Genomic DNA, 22,080 nt, shown 5'->3' with positions numbered 1-22,080 from the left:
TCGAGACCGCATTAGCCCCTCAGGCTAGCGTGCGATATTGTTTTCTGTACCTGAATCCAGCTTTCCACGAGCGGTAATGGCGGACAGTGCACGCAGCCCATTTTGACGTTTTCTGTAGGTCAAGGAATTTTCAATTGTTTAGTTCATCTAGTGTTATACAGAGTTCGCTTTGATGTAACTTTATGCTTATGTAGCTTGATTTTGGTTTGTGCCTTGCATAACTGCGAAACGGTTCCATAACTTATCACCGGTTCAAGTATTTGTTTTTAAAGGAGAATGTCAATGTGTGCTTCAGAAGAGGGAGAAAACGTGCACTAGAATTTTCCCTGATGGTTTGCTCTTGCATTGAATAATGACGACCGATTTACCAGGAAACTATGAAGAGTATTTTGAAAGTTACGAAGATCTAGAGGTATCGTAAAGGTTCTTCAATCTAAAAATTTCTAGCGACATTTTTGTAGATTCATCAGTTGATGCTAACGGACAGAGCCCGCCAAGACGCGTACCGAAATGCGATTGTCGGCAACACAGATCTATTCAGGAATAAAACCGTCCTCGATGTCGGCACTGGAACTGGAATTTTGTCCATATTTTGTGCCCAGGCTGGTGCAAGAAAGGTTTATGCAGTAGAAGCATCAAAATTGGCAGTTCTCGCACGGCAAATTGTTCGTGAAAACGGATTTGAAGAAACGATAGATGTGTTTGAATGCAGGATAGAGGATTTTGATTTGCCAGCAGGAATTGATAAAGTGGATATTATTGTTTCCGAATGGATGGGATTTTTCCTGTTGCACGAGGGAATGCTTGATTCGGTGATTTACGCGAGAGATAAGTTCCTCAGATCAAATGGACTCATGTTTCCGGATACGGCGACTATTTTTGTTGCACCCTGTAGTGTTCCTAGTCGATTCGATGAGTTTGAAAACTTATCTGGAGTAAATATGCAGTGCTTTGGACGGGCACTACGGAAGCATAAGTCTGACAAGCCAGAGGTCTTGAACGTTTCAGCCGAGCACTTACTGCACGAGGGCCACATAATGGCATGGCTGGATTTGAAAGAGGTCAGCGTAGATGATCTAAGTTCATTCGAAATGAAGGAGGTAATGGTAATCCAGAAATCGGGAAAGTTCCAAGGTATTTGCCTATGGTTTGATTGCACTTTTCCGAGCGGGGATCCTGAACAACCAACAAAAGAAGTCGTGCTATCAACGAGTCCCAACAGTACGCCAACGCATTGGAAGCAGAGCGTGATTTTACTACCCGAAAACGCCTGTGAAGAAGTGGAGAAATTGGACCCAATAGCTTTCATTCTAAGTTTGAATAGAAATACCGATCACGTGAGAAGGTTTGAAGGAATTCGACTTTGATAAAATTTTTGTTTTTTAATACTAACAACTTTGTAGGTATAATCTTCAATTAACTTTACTGGACGCTGAAAAGGAAGAGCATGGCTTACCTTGTGATTGTGTTATGACTAAGTGTATTTTAATGAAAGCTCACTTGCAGAAAATGGAAGTAGACCCATAAATATTATTTGATCAAGCCGTATCTGTAACCTGTGTATTATTACTAAACCAATAGTTGAAATCCAAGCGTAATAGAAGCTGAGAAAGGGGTGCGCTACTAGGTCCAGCTTTCAAACCTATTAAAAGCTTTAACAATGAGTCGACATGATTTTTGAACCTAGAGAGAAAACATCAAATTTAGTTTTGAACTCGCTGAAAATAGTTAAAACACTCACGCCTGATCATATCCGTTAAATTCTCGTCTTTCAATTTTGGTCATCGGATCTTTACAGCTGGTGCAGAAAGAACAAAACTTGTCGACAATAACCAGCACTTTATCGATAATAGTTAGTACTGGATTCTCGTTAACGTGAATGATGCCAGTGGTGGATGTCGCGTCTACATTTGGTGCATTGGACAACAAAAAGCACAAACCGAGTACGTTGGCCTGGAAAATGGTATGTGCTCGTTGAATCCGTTCGAAATCCTTCGTTTCACTAATGGTCGTCATCAAAATACTGAACTGACTTTCAAGAACGTCCACTTGCAAATAGTATTGGAGGTTGTCCATCAAGAACATCAACTTGTTTCGGAATTGAAGTAACTCCGAGTTCTTTTTAACCTTAGACTCCCGCTGGAAAGACCAGACTTGATGGATATCGTATTGGATCTTTCGAATGCGCAACAGGAACCGAAACATTTCATTGTATTTATCCAATGTTTTGGGGGAGAACAATAAATGTAACGGCCATTTCACTTTGTATTTTAGGGTTATGTAGCTTAAAATTCCTTTCGTTTCATAACAGAGACTTTCCACATCCTCATTCGGAGGTAAAACGAATGAGAACTGGTCAATGTCTTCGGTTATATTGACGCTGTTTGCTGCCAATTGGAATGCACGATTCAAGTCCCTAGACGAACCATCGGTGATACCTTTAGCAAATAGCGTTTGTAGCGACCGTGTTTGTTTCAATAACTCGGAAAATAGTTCACCTCGACCAAGCATATAGTAATCCTTGATCAGCTTCAGCTGCTTCATTAAATCTGCCTCTTTGATGGCAATCTCAGACATCTGCTCTGTCACACAAAGTTTGATTTCGTCAACGATATTTTCAAACTTGGCGATGTTCAAATTCTCGTCCATTTGTAAATGGTGAAATTTTTTGAAAAACTCGTATTCTAACTCACCCCAAAGACTCTCTTTTACGGCAGCAAACTTTTTTTCCCGATTTATTTTTTTCTCACCACTTTCTCTCGGATCGCAGTTCAACATCAGAACAGTTTGCCCAATAAATAAAACTTTTTCGGCCCAGCTGGCAGGAAAGTAGTACGGCAAAATTTCCCGACGATTTTCGTAACGCCACAATTCGGTGTTAATACTGGTATTATCCGAAAAGGTATTGACCGATGCTTGTGTGGTTCCACCACCATGCATACTTCGTTCAAACATCGTGGACCCGGGATGGTTTCTGGTACTATCCACGTGCTGGATAAAGAATTCACTGTACTGATCCACAAATTTACCGTGTAGTAACCATCCAAACAACTGTTTGATGAAAATTGCATAGACCGAATTCTGTATCCTGGAAAAGGAAAAAATGTAAAATTTGATAGTTACTGATAAACGATTGCAACCTACAATTTCACAGCCTGATAGTGTTTCTCATTTCCATGTAGACAATGCTGTTGGAGATATTGCAGTAGAGCACAACCATGGATCCGCTGTGTTACAACTCCGCTCACCAGTCGGAGAAGAAATGCGAATAGTGCCTGGTATTGATTGACCTGGTGGTAAATGAAGATCAAAGACAGATTCGGTCGTTTCAAATAGTTTGCTTCCAGCTGAACCAGCAAGTCACGGTATGGTTTCACTGCTAAGTCCAGCCCATCGGCAAATGCCTGCAAGTACAATCCCTGCTGCAACGGTTCTTCCGAAGGCTTCTGCTGCTTTGGTTTGATTAGTCCAGCCGATTGTGTTCCGTACTGATGAATAAATTTTTTTAGCTCTTTATATTGATTGGCGATCTTTATTAAATCTTCTAATATTTTGATTTCACCCGGATGGAGGAACTTGGAAGCTACTTCGGGAATCTGCGGGTAAGCAATGAGCGGATAAAATTAAAAAAGCTGGTGAAGTAACACTGATGAGCTTACTGTAAAATTTTCAATTGGTAAATCGGAATTAGAAGAAAACAGTGTGAATAAAATATCATGAATCATTTTGAGACGTTAAAACTGTTCAATGGGGATATAAATTTACTAGATTTATTGTTTATCATCAGATCAGATCCCGGTGAATTTAAAACATAATCGCTTTCCACTTTTCCAAAAACAGCACCCGCCCGCGAATCACCTGAATAAAGTTAAGTTACACGCTCGTAAAAGATAACTCACAGATTGAGTTATTTTTACTTACGCCAGGAAAAAAAGCATTTTTTTGCGATGAGTATTGTTATCCCTGTCAGTTGCTCTGTTGTACTGTTTTTGTATTCATTGTCGTTTTACAAAATATTTTGGTTTGTTTTTATGTAATATAAATAATAAATTTCATAAGCTTCAAGTAATAATCATGCTAGCATACTTTGATTATTGAACTTGCGCTTCCCTGGATTTAAGGCTTTGGTTACAATTTCGGACACACTTCATCACGGTCCAACCACATACATAAGACATACGTAACACTCAGGAAGAAATCTTCCAAAAAAGTTGGTACAAAATGAACTACTCGCAAGTACCAACCTCTGCAAAAAAAACCTCTGTTTGAGTTATTTTTGAAGGCAGTGTACCTGCGCAGCCCTGCATTTGTACTGTTCCTACTCGAAAAATGCTGCATTGATTTTGTAAATAACTTTTTGACAGTTCCTTATGGGATTTTTTTTGGGGCTCGATAAGGCCGAGAAAAAGAAAATTCATTTTGTTCATTATTTATCGAGCAGTTTGACAGGGCGTGGTACGGAGTACTATGGGGCAACGTGTACCAGAAAAAAACGCCAGTGTTACGTATGTCTTATGTATGTGGTCCAACCACATACATAAGACATACGTAACACTGACGTTTTTTTCTGGTACACGTTGCCCCATAGTACTCCTTACCTCGTCCGGTCCAACTGCTCGGCAAATAATAAACAAAATGAATTTTCTTTTTCTCGGCTTTATCGAGCCCCAAAGAAAATAAAGCACAAAAGCCAGGATATTACCACATACCCAGCTACGCACAAAAAGCCGCTTCAAGCACAAAAATCCGATTCAAGCGAAAAATTGTTATCATTATCGTCAAAAAAACTTAGATTGCTCTTAAATAAAATTCAATTAATTATGGTAGCTCTAAACTATTGAAAGCATTACTTTAATATCAACATGCGAATGCATTGCCAAAAATGTTGTCTGTGAGATATTTTCCGACTCAAATTGAAAAGTCCAATGTTTTATATTGTACCGTCACGTTTAAACAAATTATTCAGAATTTTTATATGAAACATGAAAAAGCACATCAACGGCACCACCCCAGATTTGTTCTGCATACCCTGGCCCATCACCATGTCAAATATTAGGTTTGAAAGCAGGGTCTGAGCCGAGCTATTGAATTTTGAATATGTCTCATTTTGTACCGTCATACTTGATAAAGTAATTCAAAAATTTTTATATGAAACATGAAAAAGCACATCAACGGCACTACCTCAGATATGTTTTGCATACCCTGGCCCATCACCATGTCAAATATTAGGTTTGAAAACAGGGTTTGAGCCGAGCTATTGAATTTTGAATATGGCTCATTTTGTACCGTCATACTTGATAAAGTAATTCAAAATATTTTATATGAAACATGAAAAAGCACATCAACGGCCATACCCAAGATATGTTCTGCATACCCTAGTCCATCACCATATTAAATATTAGGGTTGAAAGCAGGGTCTGAGCCGAGCTATTGAATTTTGAATATGTCTCATTTCGTACCGTCATACTTGATAAAGTAATTCAAAAAATTGTATATGAAACATGAAAAATCACATCAACGGCACCACCCCAGATATGTTCTGCATACCCTGGCCCATCACCATGTCAAATATTAGGTTTGAAAGCAGGGTCTGAGCCGAGCTATTGAATTTTGAATATGTCTCATTTTGTACCGTCATACTTGATAAAGTAATTCAAAAATGGCCCATCACCATGTCAAATATTAGGTTTGAAAGCAGGGTCTGAGCCGAGCTATTGAATTTTGAATATGTCTCATTTTGTACCGCTACACTTAAAAAAGTTATCTAAAATGCTCTTGGTTATGTGAGAACTCCTGCCAGGCGTCGAACCATCTTATAAAGTTGGTATTTAATCTAACAAAAATTATAGAATAAAAAAAAATACTGTCTTAAACCAAGTCCTAACAAAACTCTTTCCTAGAAAATCTATGTCTGTAGTCATTAGTGTTATAAGATATCTCGGAGGTTTTCGTCCATGCTAATTTTCATTACTGAGGTTTTCGTCCATTCTAAATTCATCACTGAGGTTTATCATCGCTGAAATGTCCTACTCTTTCCACCAGGTTGCGTTAGCCTATATGAATGCTTTCGACCTCAACGTGCAGTGAAAAAATGTGATCAATGGTAAGGGAGTACGGGGCATAATAGTCACGCGAAATGGGTACCTGCTTTTTTCAAAATTAATTCAACATCTAGCTTCAAGTTCACAGCCGCTGGTTAGTCAATTATATTGTCTGCTTGCAATATAGATGACTCTTCACCTACGCACACTAGCAAACGTGTAAAGTTGCTGCTGTTTTTTCCTAACTGTAAATTATCGCATATAAATTTTTCTACCTTTTACCACTTTTTTACTTTTTTTTGTCGACTACGTTCAGCAGCTTTTCCCGATTCTTGGTCACGGATGAAAAGTGTATTCAAAACCGAGTTTGAAACAAACAATAGGTGTCCAACTGGATATTTGTCCTGCTGCTCAAAACGTAGTTGCGATTGCCTATAACGAGTAGCCGTGAAGGCAGCTCGACTGCGCAGGGTTCTAGAACGTTACTATGAGGCTTTCGTCGGCGGACGGAAACCTGACACTAAGAGCACAGCTGAATGCCACCACAGATAGACACGTGGCGACCGCGGAGGAAATTCAAAGTGTGTTGCTTTTGTACCTCAAAAACTTGGGTTTTGACATGGGAACACGTATTTCTTCATTATATTGGGGTACAGTCTGTGAAAACAAAAATGAGCATGTAACGTTTTTGGAATACCTCTCACACAACTGTACCGATTTAAATAATTAATTTATCGTTGGAAAGTTAAAACACACAAGATTTTTATAGAATGATATTTATCACTACCACACACCACATGGTGAAAATTACGAAAAAGTTTCAAGATCAAATTTTCCATACACAATCCATGCCTTTGGTGAATTTTTCTAACGCAGATATCAAAAAGGTAGATGAAACGGTTCCGGGCGCTGCACAGTGCGTTAAATTTATGGTAACAAGGGACAAAAGTCTAAACTGCATAATTTTGCATAGGTCTTATAAGATTCACTGAATTGCACAAGTGTTCCAAACACCAACTTGTTAATCCTCTAGCAGAAACTGACAACAGTGACTTGAATACGATTATAACCGAAAAAGAAATCTGAATGTTTTGACGTAGAACTACGTTTTTCTTTAGCCTACCACATAGGGATGTGAATACGAAAACTATTAACGAAAAGGGGACGAAAAATGTCCCTTTTTAAATGCTTCCAAATCGGTTTGTATTCAACCTATTTCCTTAATTCTTGCAGCAATTCATTGGAAAATTATACACGCATCCACCCAAATGTAGAAAAGTGTAGATTGATCATGCGAACTATTGAACTATTTAAAATTGTCAAGCCTTGTTGAAACGAAAATTACTTCCTCTGATTGGTCGATTGCTGCCTTTCCCTAAGTTAGCCGCATCGTAGCGTATTGTGGAAGTAGCAGCAGCAGGTTGCGCCAGTAAACAAATCACATCACGTATCTAAGCAGTAGCGAGGTAGCACCATACGTCTCGATATACCAGTAAAGGGCTTCGGCCTTCTTCCCGCAATAAAGTTTTGCTTTATCTTGGCAACAACACATTATGTGCTGAATCCAAGAAAATACAATCTGTCGCGGCCGTCTTATTTACTGAATGCGAAAACAGCTTTTACAGATTTTGAACATCAAAATGCCTTTCTTAAGGCAACTAAACAAGTAATTGAAGGTTAATATTTTTTTGGCAATAACACAAGCATCCTGTGCTAGGTCCTTGCAATCAAATTCTGTCGCGATAAAAAAAATTTACTTCATTTATTCACCCAATACCCCCACTGTTGGGGCAGCACAAAGGCTGCGATCAGCATAACCGATTTTGAACAACAAACTGCCCTGTTCTGTTAGAACGTCTTAACAGAGGTGATTAATTCGACTTCACAGTAATAAATTTAAGTCGATTCAATCAATCAACATGAACAGAATATCGCCGTTTTCCAGCTGCTCAGTTGCAACATGATGCAACACGCAACAGCGAGCAAACGAAATCGCTTGCTTGATTACAAGCCGTAATATGATAAGGGTTAAAATCGTTGCGTGCATGAGAGCACTATCGGTGTTTATTCGCTGGATACAAAAATCAAATGCGAATTGTGGAATACTTCGTCTAAAGAACATTAGAGAATTGTAAAACTGAACAGAAAGGCGTGGCTTATTTCGTAGCAACCTTCGGCTATAAAAGAGTATTTCTGGTAACATCAGCTACATTCATTAGTCGGAAGGTGAGTTGGCTAGATCGTCCACAACGTTGACAGCAGTAGCAGCAGATATCAGCACTCAGAAGTAACAGCTGATAACCGCGGGTTGCGCCTGTGGCTGCATTGAAATGAAACAAACCACTTGCCTTGTGGTTGGTCACCATGTCTCAGGAGTAGCGCGGTTCTTCTCACCTTTATCGTGTGTCGTCAGACTGCCGTCACGTCAATGATCGACTCCGCACCATTCCTGCTGTATGTACTTTTGTTCCAAACGTTGGCCAGATCTAGGTTGAGCTTTACCAACGCTTCCCCCTTCCGCTGACCCCTCTGGTTCGTGAAGCAACTTCCTCACTCAACAGCCCAAGCGTTGAAGTCGCCCGCCACCACCAAGGGCGTTAGACCCGTTAGCTCCATGGATAAAAGGTCGACCATCTGGCTGAACCTTTCGGTTGACCAACGTGGCGGAACAAAGCAACTGCAGTAGAATACTCCGTTCACCTTGGCAACTACGTACCCTTCTTCTGAGGTTGGGACAACTTCCTGAACCGGGAACTTGCTCGTCGTCCATATGGCCGCCATACTGGACTTATCCGCAACCCTGTTACCGTTTCCAGAGGGATGCGGTAGGGGTCCGACATGATGGCGATGTCCGACAACGACTCAGTGGCTGCTTGGTGTAGCAGCAATGATTCAGGTTCTGCGCCGCGAAGCAATGGTTCAGGTTCTGCTGCGTTACCTTTATGCCCGCGGTTTCGCAGCCGGCTTACCAGCTGGGCACTTTGGGTCTCTCATGAAGTGTTTGGCGTCCCGTTTCCCGGAGCATATCATACACATGGGAGACTCACCTCCCATGTCACCTCTGAGGTCAGTACCACTTGCACCTTTTTCCCTAGGACCTTCTTGGCTACCGTTTTATAGGTAGGCCCCTTCTTCTTGGCGTCCTTCAGGAGCTCAAGTATCATCTCGCCAGTGCGAAATCGGCGGACACTCCGCACATCCGCCGCCAGATACTTGAGCTGCGTTTCATACCTCATCTTCTTCAAGACTTCTGAGAACTTGGACCCATCCGTCTTGAGTATGAGGGCATCCACCCTACTCCGCACCTTCTTGGCCTTTGGTTCTCTGGCTGCTCCGCCATCTTGGCGCGTCGCACCTTCCCGACGCTTTCTACTTTCTACGGTAGTCCAAGGGTTGCCCGTAGCCTCCTCCTCGGCCGGTTTCCCAGTGAACCTTGAACCGGTTTTGTGCTTTCCCGTGGGAGTAGCACTACCAACCGTTTCTTGGTGTTCCCGGGGGCCGCTTCCCCCGGGGACTGCATCGTTCGCTTAGCGACCTGCCCCGTAGAGCAAACCACCACGAACTAGGGGGCGTCTATCTGCACCTCTTTGGATGCAGTCGCCCTCTTGGCCCTGGCCGCTTTTTCGGCCACCTTCACTCGGGCTACGAGTTCTTCGTACTCTTTCTTGTCTCTGCATCTGGTCGCCAGCGGTATTTCGCCTATTCGCCGAGAACTCTTGGCCACGTGTCCATGCACCTTTCGACGACCTTGAATAGCAAGGGACCGTCTACCGAGATGTCTGGTGTGGATACGGACGGATTCGCCGTTTTTCTACCTCCAGGCTTCGCCGCATCTGCCTCCGCCTTCTTCTGCGGAGACCGCTGAATGCCACCTCGTGCGAAGGGATTTGGTACTCCCTCCGCATCCGTCTCTTTCGGTTTTCCTGAGTTTATTTTGATTTATTTGGATCCCCCTTCCTATGTGGTCCCATGGTGGTCTATGCCGAAGAGCAGTGAGGTCGTGGCTAGGGTAAGCAGTCATAGCGCTTTATGGGCAACTATGACTCCACCGACCGGCGCAAGTCAGGAACAACCATCTGATCCTACTCCTGCCTGATTCCCACCAGACAATGGATTTGGAACGTACTGAAAGGCCTGCCAGGTTTTATGGAACGGAGACCCCTCGCCGTTTCAAGCCGTTGTCACACGACTTTACTAAGGGAGCTCGATGCATGTACCATTACAAAATCCAACTCATATCCGTTCACTACGCTTCCAGTTGCCATAATTGGGAACTTACTGGCCCAATGGGCGGGTTAGTGCTTTTGGGTGATGGGAGTGGCTCTATTTGCTCCGTCAGAGGTGCTTCCGGGTACTTGTGGCTTTTGTGAGGAGTCAACTGTCCCTGGTTCGACCCTCCTCACCCCCAGGCGACCTCCCGCTGCTAGTCCGGGACTGTTAGGTACTGTCAGTGGTCACACCTGTATTGTGTGCCCTCGACGGTCGCCACATGTCGACCCGCGATGGCATGCAGCTCTGCCGTAACAATCGGTATAGACCTTAGGCGGGGGGCCTAGCGTAGTTGGTAACGTCTCCGCCAACCACGCTGGTGGTCTGGGTTCGAATCCCAACGCCGACATAGGTGTCGATGGTTGTGAGGCGGCGTGATCCACTCACAACCAACCTAACTGGTCTAGATTTAATTCTAGCCGACACCGTGAGATTTTCTGAGGCGAAAAATCTCTAGGGTCACGCCTTCCATCGCATGAGGAAGTAAAGCCGTTGGCGCAGACCGACGGAAAATAAGCGAGAATAAAAAAAAATCGGTATAGACCTAGGCAAACGAAAAAAGACAACGATTGAAAACTTGGCATTTGGAATGTTGGGACTCTGTTCGAACCGGTACGTGCGGGCGTCTTGACCAGGGAGCTACGGAAGATAAAATTGGAGGTAGCAGCCATACAAGAGGTGCGTTGGCCTAATACTAAAGAACGTGAATTCCGGGCGGTCGATCCGATAGAGCGGAACGGAGCGTCGGTTTCGTACTACTTGGAAACCAAGTGAAGCGTGTTATTATGTGGAGGCCTATTAATGACCGTCTATGCGTATTGAGGATCGAGGGCAGATTCTTCAGTTACAGCCTTATCAACGTGTACGCGCCGACAAACGATAAAACCGATAACGTAAAGGAGGAGTTCTATGAGCTCCTTGAGAAAACGTAGTGCCCATGACACGATGAAGATCGTCATCGAAGATACGAACGCACAAGTCGGACGAGAGGATTTCTTTCGTCCCGTTATTGGTAGGAAAAGCCTTCACTCTACCACCAACGACAACGGCTTGAGGTTAGTAAACTTCGCCGCGGCCAGAGGAATGGCCATCTGTAGTACCCATTTTGCACGTCTGAACATTTGGAAGCACACCTGGAGACACCCCAATGGAGGCCTGCTGATCGACGGCCGGCACTTTTCAGACGTCATAGATGTGCGGTCCTCTCGAGGGCCAAACATCGACTCGGATCACTATTTCGTGATAGGCGAGATTCGCGCCCGGTTGTCCAACGTATTTAAATCGAGATCGGCGAGGAAAATACGTCTGGACATCCAGAGGTTATCAGCGGAAGGAGTTGCTGCAGAGTATACTCGGAAAGTTGATAGACAGATCGGTGAACCAGTTGGAGTGAACCTGAACGCGCAGTGGAAGCACATCCATGATGCGGTCAGCGAAACAGCGCGAGAAGTGATAGGCATGACAACGGGAACCATGCGTAGTGGGTGATTCGATGCTGAGTGTCTGCACAGCAAACAAATTGGTTCATATAACTCGCGCTCAACTCTGTTAAGTGAACTTTTATTTGGTAAAAAATGACCATATAAGATGCATGAAATTCGCCTATGTGTACAAATCTGGAGGCCATATACGTACATTGTAAAAAAAATTGGTTGCGATTTTGTATAACTTCGCAGACTATTTTAAATGGCTTCATTTGCAACTTTAAATTGCATTTTATACAACTTAAAGGAATGACGCAGTTTACAATTTTATTTGACACGTTAAATTGTTCATATATAACCTAATATTGCATTTTATAGGATATTAATTTTATACGATATAAACAAATTCAATGTTGCATCTTATATAATTTCAACTTGATATGCACATTTGAGTGACTTAGAATTAACGTTCTTATACGACTTCTGGTTTGCTGGGTAGAGGTTTAGAGAAGAACTGAGCCTACGCCAACACGTTAGTAGCAGCTAATCGTGTGACGCGTCAGATGCGGGAGAAATACCCGAGGCCAGAGCTGCCGAAAAGAGGCTTCACCGCCGTACGAAACGTGAGCACTACGATCGCGTCCTTGCAGAGGCGGAGAATTGCTTCACCAGGCACGACACGAGGGGCTTCTATAGAACAATAAATGGAATCAGGAACCGGACACTGCCAGTACCTGCCATGTGTAATAACAGGTAGTGGTACCTGATTACCGATGAATCGCAGGTGGCCAAGCGTTGGAAGCAACATTTTGAAGTGGTGTTGAACGGTGAGGAAGGTAGGAGAGTCGTCGAGGGAAACAGGATAGAAATTGGGGAGGACGGACAAGCTGTGGACCCACCAACATTAGACAAGGTGAAGAATGCATACAAAGAGCTAGCAAACCACAAATGCGCTGGGAAGGACGGCTTACCGGCGGAACTTTTCAAAGTCGGGAGTGAGCGGCTGTGTAGTGCAAATTACCAGATTATCCTAAGGGTATGGTCTGAGAAACAACTACCTACGGACTGGTTGGAAGGACTCATATGCCCTATCTACAAGAAGGGACATAGACTCGCTTGTAGTAAATATCGAGGCATAACCCTCCTCAATTCCGGTTACAAAATTTTCTCCCGTATCCTGTTCCAGCGACTGACGCCGTTGCAGGAAGCCTTTGTTGGAGAATACCAATGCGGTTTTCCAGTGGGGCGATCTACAACGGACCAGATGTTCCCCTTGCGACAGATCAACAAGTTTCGAGAACACAACTTGCAGACACATCATCTGTTTATTGACTTTGAAGCGGCGTACGATACAGTGAAGTGAAACAGTGAAGTGAAACGCAACGAGCTGTGGCAAATAATGCTTTCCAACAAAACTAATTTGGAAGGTGCAATACGAAGGACAGGTGTGCAGAGGAGCGGCACCATCATCACGAAGTCTCACCAGGAAACACCAACCAGTTGTGTCCAAGTTTCAGCTGGCAGTCAATTGTGATCGTATGACTCGTGAAGGTGTTAAATAGAAACTTGTGAGCTAAGTTTGACGTTTCTTCCATGTTGTCGCCATTTGAATACGTTACATCAGTGAAGTTTAAATTTCAGTTATCTCTGAGTTCGCTCTCTCTTGGTACCTGATTATTCGAACAATTCTAACACTGGTACGCAACGAAAATTAATTTGAAGAATGCCGTCTGTATATAACATTTTTGAAATCGATTGTTTTTATTTATTATATAACACTAGCTGATACCCGGCCCGCGTTGCTGCGCCTCTTAGGTTTTGACGGTAATCACTTATCATTTAAATGTGCCGTAATTTCAAACTCGTCTCAATTTTTACCGAATTCATCGTTAAGCACTGTTGATACCGAGATCAGCGAAAACATTACTGATATCTCGGCACGAATTTTGCTCATTGCCAAGTTTCGGCAACACAGCACACAGATGTTTACAAGCTGGAATTCGGAAAAAAAAATGTAGGACAGATTCGTGCGAACTGGCAGTAGTGTAGTTGTAAAAGTCATCATATGCATACTGAGATTCTCGTCATAAAATTACATCTGTCTAACACTGGTTTCTCGAAAATTCTCGGCAAAATAGATTCATACGAGATAGTTGCCGAGCACTCGGCTGTCCAAATCTCGGCAAGAATGATACCGAGATTCAGCAATTTTTTAAAAGTTTTGTTTTACAAATAAGGGATATCCATCTATATTGATAACTACTTCAATCCTATTTTGATAAGTACTGTTATGTGGAGATGCAAGTCGTTATACCGGAAGTAGCCACTTCAGATATCAAAATGATCTGTGGTCGATTTTTAGCTTCTGACTTTGCTTCCATCCCAGGCGGTCTCGAGGTACGATACTGGCCTAACAAGCCAGTCGTCGTAGGTTCGAGACTCGGCTCGGGAAGTACCGTTAGTGTCAGTAGGATCGTATCGCTAGCCCTGCAATTTCCTGTGCACTAAACAGTTGGCTGCGAAGTCTGCGTATAAATAAACAGATGGTCGAGTTCCGAATCGTAATGTAGCACCAAGGCTTTACTTTGCTTTGCATCACTCCGACTGTGGGAATACCCATATTGAGTGATGTTGGTTAGTTTCTGGAAGCCGGGAGTTGAGTTTTAAAATGGCTAGATTTGATCTCCAGTCTCCGGGTATCATCTCGATTCTGGAATAAATATTTTGAGCTGTTTCACATAACCGGAAGTTATACCTTCGGATTTGAAATGGCGTAAGAGGACAATTTTTGCCTAATGTGCATCATCTTGATTACGCAACAATCGACATAGGGTGGTATTCAGTAATATTAGCCCATATTCTGGGAATTCCCATTATGGCAACTTTAGTTAATTTTCCGGACTACGTGAAACATTCTGATTCCCGAAATACCCATATTAGTTCGTTCGCCATTCTAAAGTTGAATATCTCGAAAACGAAAGGACCAATATCAATAAGATGAACTGTGTTACGGAGTTTTGTGTTGACTCATAAGAAGCGAGGAAAAGATAAAAACTGCAAAGGATTTAGCTAGTCTGTTTCGTTAGGAATATTGTTCATGCAGAATAAAACCTAAGCGATGAGTCGCTCGTCTGACAAGGATTTTCCAGTGAATTTCGTAATATTATTCAAATATGTCAATTTAATCATAGAAGACTAAAACTGCATTGTGATGTGCGTGAAATTTATCACCCGTTCCATAGAAGACAAATTAAATATCTGTAGTATTTTTGAGAAGCGAAGCTTTAGCCAAGACAACACAACATGTGTGACGTAATGTGATTGTAAAATGATGACATCGCGAGAAATCTTCGCGTCGTTGGACTAACCAGCGATTGCAGAATAGTGCACCAGCGGCAAAAAAATCATTTTTTGTAGTTGTAAAAATTTCTTAAGATTATTATGCCCCGTACTCCCTTACCATTGATCACCTTTTTTCACTGCACGTAGAGGTCGAAAGCATTCATATAGGCTAACGCAACCTGGTAAAAAGAGTAGGACATCCCAGCGATGAAAACCTCAGTGATGGAACTTAGCATGGACGAAAACCTCAGTAATGAAAATTAGCATGGACGAAAACCTCCGAGATATCTTATAACACTAATGACTACAGACATAGATTTTCTAGGGAAGAGTTTTGTTAGGACTTGGTTTAAGACAGTATTTTTTATTATTTTATAATTTTTGTTAGATTAAATACCAACTTTATAAGATGGTTCGACGCCTGGCAGGAGTTCTCACATAACCAAGAGCATTTTTAGATAACTTTTTTAAGTGTAGCGGAACAAAATGAGACATATTCAAAATTCAATAGCTCGGCTCAGACCCTGCTTTCAAACCCAATATTTGACATGGTGATGGGCCAGGCTATGCAGAACATATCTGAGGTGGTGCCGTTGATGTACTTTTTCATGTTTCATATAAATTTTTTTGAATTACTTTATCAAGTATGACGGTACAAAATGAGACATACTCAAAATTCAATAGCTCGGCTCAGACCCTGCTTTCAATCTAATATTTGACATGGTGATAGGCTAGGGTATGCAGAACATATCTGAGGTGGTGCCGTTGATGTGCTTTTTCATGTTTCATATAAAAATTTTTGAATTACTTTATCAAGTATGACGGTACAAAATGAGACATATTCAAAATTCAATAGCTCGGCTCAGACCCTGCTTTCAAACCTAATATTTGACATGGTGATAGGCTATGGTATGCAGAACATATCTGAGGTGGTGCCGTTGATGTGCTTTTTCATGTTTCATATAAAAACTTTTGAATTACTTTATCAAGTATGACGGTACAAAATGAGACATATTCAAAATTCAATAGCTCGGCTCAGACCCTGCTTTCAAACCTAATATTTGACATGGTGATGGGCCAGGGTATGCAGAACATATCTGAGGTAGTGCCATTGATGTGCTTTTTCATGTTTCATATAAATTTTTTTGAATTACTTTATCAAGTATGACGGTACAAAATGAGACATATTCAAAATTCAATAGCTCGGCTCAGACCCTGCTTTCAAACCTAATATTTGACATGGTGATAGGCCAGGGTATGCAGAACATATCTGAGGCGGTGCCGTTGATGTACTTTTTCATGTTTCATATAAAATTTTTTGAATTACTTTATCGAGTAGGTATGACGGTACAAAATGAGACATATTCAAAATTCAATAGCTCGGCTCAGACCCTGCTTTCAATCTAATATTTGACATGGTGATAGGCTAGGGTATGCAGAACATATCTGAGGCGGTGCCGTTGATGTACTTTTTCATGTTTCATATAAAAACTTTTGAATTACTTTATCAAGTATGACGGTACAAAATGAGACATATTCAAAATTCAATAGCTCGGCTCAGACCCTGCTTTCAAACCTAATATTTGACATGGTGATGGGCCAGGGTGTGCAGAACATATCTGAGGCGGTGCCGTTGATGTGCTTTTTCATGTTTCATATAAAATTTTTTGAATTACTTTATCGAGTAGGTATGACGGTACAAAATGAGACATATTCAAAATTCAATAGCTCGGCTCAGACCCTGCTTTCAATCTAATATTTGACATGGTGATAGGCTAGGGTATGCAGAACATATCTGAGGTGGTGCCGTTGATGTGCTTTTTCATGTTTCATATAAAAATTTTTGAATTACTTTATCAAGTATGACGGTACAAAATGAGACATATTCAAAATTCAATAGCTCGGCTCAGACCCTGCTTTCAAACCTAATATTTGACATGGTGATAGGCTATGGTATGCAGAACATATCTGAGGTGGTGCCGTTGATGTGCTTTTTCATGTTTCATATAAAAACTTTTGAATTACTTTATCAAGTATGACGGTACAAAATGAGACATATTCAAAATTCAATAGCTCGGCTCAGACCCTGCTTTCAAACCTAATATTTGACATGGTGATGGGCCAGGGTATGCAGAACATATCTGAGGTGGTGCCGTTGATGTGCTATTTCATGTTTCATATAAAATTTTTTGAATTACTTTATCAAGTATGACGGTACAAAATGAGACATATTCAAAATTCAATAGCTCGGCTCAGACCCTGCTTTCAAACCTAATATTTGACATGGTGATAGGCCAGGGTATGCAGAACATATCTGAGGCGGTGCCGTTGATGTACTTTTTCATGTTTCATATAAAATTTTTTGAATTACTTTATCGAGTAGGTATGACGGTACAAAATGAGACATATTCAAAATTCAATAGCTCGGCTCAGACCCTGCTTTCAATCTAATATTTGACATGGTGATAGGCTAGGGTATGCAGAACATATCTGAGGTGGTGCCGTTGATGTGCTTTTTCATGTTTCATATAAAAATTTTTGAATTACTTTATCAAGTATGACGGTACAAAATGAGACATATTCAAAATTCAATAGCTCGGCTCAGACCCTGCTTTCAAACCTAATATTTGACATGGTGATGGGCCAGGGTATGCAGAACATATCTGAGGTGGTGCCGTTGATGTGCTATTTCATGTTTCATATAAAATTTTTTGAATTACTTTATCAAGTATGACGGTACAAAATGAGACATATTCAAAATTCAATAGCTCGGCTCAGACCCTGCTTTCAAACCTAATATTTGACATGGTGATAGGCCAGGGTATGCAGAACATATCTGAGGCGGTGCCGTTGATGTGCTTTTCATGTTTCATATAAAATATTTTGAATTACTTTATCAAGTAGGTATGACGGTACAAAATGAGACATATTCAAAATTCAATAGCTCGGCTCAGACCCTGCTTTCAATCTAATATTTGACATGGTGATAGGCTAGGGTATGCAGAACATATCTGAGGTGGTGCCGTTGATGTGCTTTTTCATGTTTCATATAAAAATTTTTGAATTACTTTATCAAGTATGACGGTACAAAATGAGACATATTCAAAATTCAATAGCTCGGCTCAGACCCTGCTTTCAAACCTAATATTTGACATGGTGATAGGCTATGGTATGCAGAACATATCTGAGGTGGTGCCGTTGATGTGCTTTTTCATGTTTCATATGAAAATTTTTGAATTACTTTATCAAGTATGACGGTACAAAATGAGACATATTCAAAATTCAATAGCTCGGCTCAGACCCTGCTTCCAAACCTAATATTTGACAATGTGATGGGCTAGGGTATGCAGAGCATATCTGGGGTAGTGCCGTTGGCTTTTTCATGTTTCATATAAATTTTTCGAATTACTTTATCAAGTATGACGGTACAAAATGAGACATATTCAAAATTCAATTGCTCGGCTCAGACCCTGCTTTCAAACCTAATATTTGACATGGTGATGGGCCAGGGTATGCAGAACATATCTGGGGTGGTGCTGTTGATGTGCTTTTTCATGTTTCATATAAAAATTTTTGAATTACTTTATCAAGTATGGCGGTACAAAATGAGACATATTCAAAATTCAATTGCTCGGCTCAGACCCTGCTTCCAAACCTAATATTTGACATAGAGATAATTCAGTACGTTCTGAGACATGGAGATAAAGTCAAATTTATAACTGTTCCAAATTTGAAGATGTAAATTAGTTAATTATTTAATTATTCAAAAGTTAATATCTTCTAACTTTTGAATCAGGTATTTATTTCATCCTGAAAAGAACAATTTGCTGTTTAACTCATTATCGGATAAGATGTTGATCTTTTCTTGATGCCGATTGACATTTAAAACTAGATGGCTCATGTATTTTAAACGCCAGCTTTCCAGAACGTTGATGTGTTGTCAAAATGAGGCAACTTTCCGTTGGATGCATTTCTAGTGCCCGCTATCGCACGGACAGCATTTCACTAAAGAAAGTGCCGCTTCATCAGCTGGCCCTATTAATATAGATGCTGAGACCCGCTGCAACCGCTACGCTATCCGTTGCCATGCCACAGCTGTGGCCGCTATCCGCTGCAGAGCTGCTAAGGGAGGACTGCTGTTGTCGCTGTCTAGAACTAATATGAGCGGCCTCGGCTGAAACAGGCTCTTAAAAGGCCAGATAGCACATTTCAAATTACTAGATCTATAATTCTGTCGACCGTGCTTGGGAACCAATCAGAGGTCGAATTTTGCGTTTTGACAATAATGCGTGCCGGCTAATGTACCTACTACTGACGCTGTTCGCTACTGCACAAATGCAGCTTCAACTAGAGGAAGTGCCGCTGCACCAGCTGGTTCAAATATTGCTGCTGATACAACTACTGCAGCTGATGCTATCCGAGGCCAAAGCTGCTGCTGTTGAGTGAAGAATGCTGTCTAGAACTAATATGTGCAGTTTCGGCTGAAACAGGCTCTTGTACAGGTCAAATAGTAGGGAGGGGCGATACTAGCATCGATACCTGCGGTATCGATACTAGGGGTCACGGCATCGAGTATTTTGGCATCGATACTCACCGCGAGAAATGAGCACCGGTATCGATACTTTCTAAACGACGCCTTTTAAAAAAAAAATGCAGGTCTGATACCGATACTATCGGAACATCGATAATCGATACTCCTTCAACTGATACTCTGATACCTGGTATCGAAGTTCATTGAAGTATCGCGATACCAAAGTATCGATACTTTTGTCAGTATGGCATACGCCCTTTTCGAAAGCTTCCATGGTAACGTTTGTTACGTCGGAAGTTTATAGCACCGTCTAGACGTAACTTCGGTTACGTTAGACGTGAACGATCAATGAGCATAAAAGAGAGGTGAGGAGGAGAGTGCATTTTCCTAGTATTAGTAAATGCTTCAAATGTAAGCAACTAGACGAACTCAATGGTAAACTCAAATAGCTACGTCACTATTTGGCATCATCTCTGGGCAGAAGGGGGCAAGCAGAGGGGCGCGTGCAAGTGTGAGTAGGTTTTCTCCTCACCTCTCTTTTATACTCATTGGTGAACGATATAAAGATTAAACTGTCAGCTAGTCTGACATTCGAACGTTGATTCTTGAACTGTGAAGACTGTTTCTTTTTGATAGTGCTAAAGTGATCCGAACGATACCTTCTAATTTGCTACTGGACTTGGGACGCTTTCTTCACTTAGGAGTTTCCTGGCATTCTACTGGCGATAGTTAGGTGAGTCCGCTTAGCGCCTGGGGTTTAGAAAAACCCCTATTTACACAGGCCAATTGGTCAGTCTGACGAACAGTTAGTTCGTCAAATCTCTCAATATTATTGAGAGATTAGTTATAAAAGTCAGTATCGCCCATCTCTACCAAATAGTACGTTCCGAAATACTAGGTCTATAATTCTGTCGACTGTGCTTGGGAAGCAATCATATTAACGACCAATCGGATCAATCGAATTTTGCGCTTCAACAAGTATTGACCATTTGGCTTGATATTTTTAGGGTTTAATTATGCGATAACTTATTTTAATGCAGATAATAAAAGCTGTTCGGGTGTTGTGTTTATTACTAAAGGAAAAGATAATTTAGTTCGTTCTGAGACATACAGATGAAGTCAAGTTTATAACTGTTTCAACATTTGAAGGTGCAAATAATTCAATAGAAAATATTAACTCTTCAATTAGGTATTTATTTCATCCTGTAAAGGACATTTTTCTGTTTAACTCAATATCGTATAAATGCCGATCGCTTCTTTGCGTTATCACTGACAGTGCGAATAAAGTATTCCTTGTAAGAGAATAACACTGTGAAATGCTGTTTTAACACTCAATACTAGACGGCTCATGTATTTTGAACGCCAGCCTTCCAGAACGTTGGTGTGTTGTCAAAATGAGGCAACTTTTCATTGGATACATTTATTAGTGCCCGCTATCTTACAAAGACAGCATTTCACTACAGGAAGTGCCCCACTGCATCAGCTGGCCCTGCTACTATCGATGCTGATATTCTCGCTGCAACTGCTGCCGCTATCCGTTGCCACAGCTATGGCCGCTATATGCTGGGCTCCGCAGCAACCGCTGCGCTATTCGTTGCCATGTCACAGCTGTGGCCACTATCCGATGCACTGCTACTGCTGCTGCTGCTAAGTAAGGACTGCTGTTGTCGCTATCTAGAATTATGATGAGCGACTTCGGCTGAAACAGTTTAAAATTTTAAATTACTAGGTCTATAATTCTGTGCTTTGGAAGTAATCATATAACGACCAATCAAAGGCCGGGTTGACAATTTTCAATAGTTTTCTGCATTTGGGAAGAATCTTAGATTTTCCAATATATTGCTGCAAGAACAAGAAACTCCATCAAAAACTAACCGATTAATTAGCCTTTTAAGTTGGACATATTTTTCACTTTTTCCGGGTTTTAGATTTTCATTTTACTTCCCTATGTAGCCGAACTTCCTGAGAGACGTAGTTCTACGTCAAAATGTTTTGTCGGGACGAGCAAGTAGAACCTAATTGTTAACAAAGACACACCAACTGGCTTAGTTTGATTCTCGAGACACTCACAGCGACGAGACAGATCTCTGTGCTGTGCGGTTAGTGTGAGACATATTGAATTCTTTTAGTTTGAGTCACAAAAAACTTACAAAAAAACAATTATATATGTTTTATTAGTTTTTAGACAACGGAAATTTTATACCTGGCTCGCTGCTGGTGGCTGTTTGGTGCTGCTGTATTGGTGCTGCTGGCTGTAACGGCTGCAACTTCGAACGATCGGACAACCAACCTTACTGGAAGGGAGAAGTAAAAAGGTACGGTACAAAAAGGTACAGGATAGAAATTGGGGAGGACGGACAAGCTGTGGACCCACCAACATTAGACAAGGTGAAGAATGCATACAAAGAGCTAACAAACCACAAATGCGCTGGGAAGGACGGCTTACCGGCGGAACTTTTCAAAGTCGGGAGTG

General features: G+C 41.5%; 2 protein-coding genes across 2 annotated transcripts; one reads left to right on the top strand and one right to left on the bottom strand.

Annotated features, from left to right (window-relative positions):
- The first annotated feature begins 268 nt into the window (after positions 1-268).
- Positions 269-1,819, top strand: LOC129731591 (protein arginine N-methyltransferase 6). Its single transcript, XM_055691697.1, has 3 exons — positions 269-412; positions 462-1,345; positions 1,404-1,819. Exons 1-3 carry the CDS (start codon positions 353-355, stop codon positions 1,525-1,527), a joined length of 1,068 nt encoding a protein of 355 aa, XP_055547672.1. The 5' UTR covers positions 269-352; the 3' UTR covers positions 1,528-1,819.
- On the bottom strand, positions 1,363-3,880 carry LOC129731590 (gamma-tubulin complex component 4 homolog). The gene is made up of 4 exons (XM_055691696.1): positions 3,660-3,880; positions 3,145-3,596; positions 1,742-3,088; positions 1,363-1,683 (listed from the first exon to the last, which is right to left on the bottom strand). Exons 1-4 carry the CDS (start codon positions 3,723-3,725, stop codon positions 1,539-1,541), a joined length of 2,010 nt encoding a protein of 669 aa, XP_055547671.1. The 5' UTR covers positions 3,726-3,880; the 3' UTR covers positions 1,363-1,538.
- Between the last annotated feature and the right edge of the window lie 18,200 nt (positions 3,881-22,080).

This window comes from Wyeomyia smithii, chromosome 3 (genome assembly GCF_029784165.1).
Source record: "Wyeomyia smithii strain HCP4-BCI-WySm-NY-G18 chromosome 3, ASM2978416v1, whole genome shotgun sequence".
Lineage (NCBI taxonomy): Eukaryota > Metazoa > Arthropoda > Insecta > Diptera > Culicidae > Wyeomyia > Wyeomyia smithii.
Note: the sequence above shows the minus strand (reverse complement) of the source record. Positions and strands in the feature narration are given on the sequence as shown.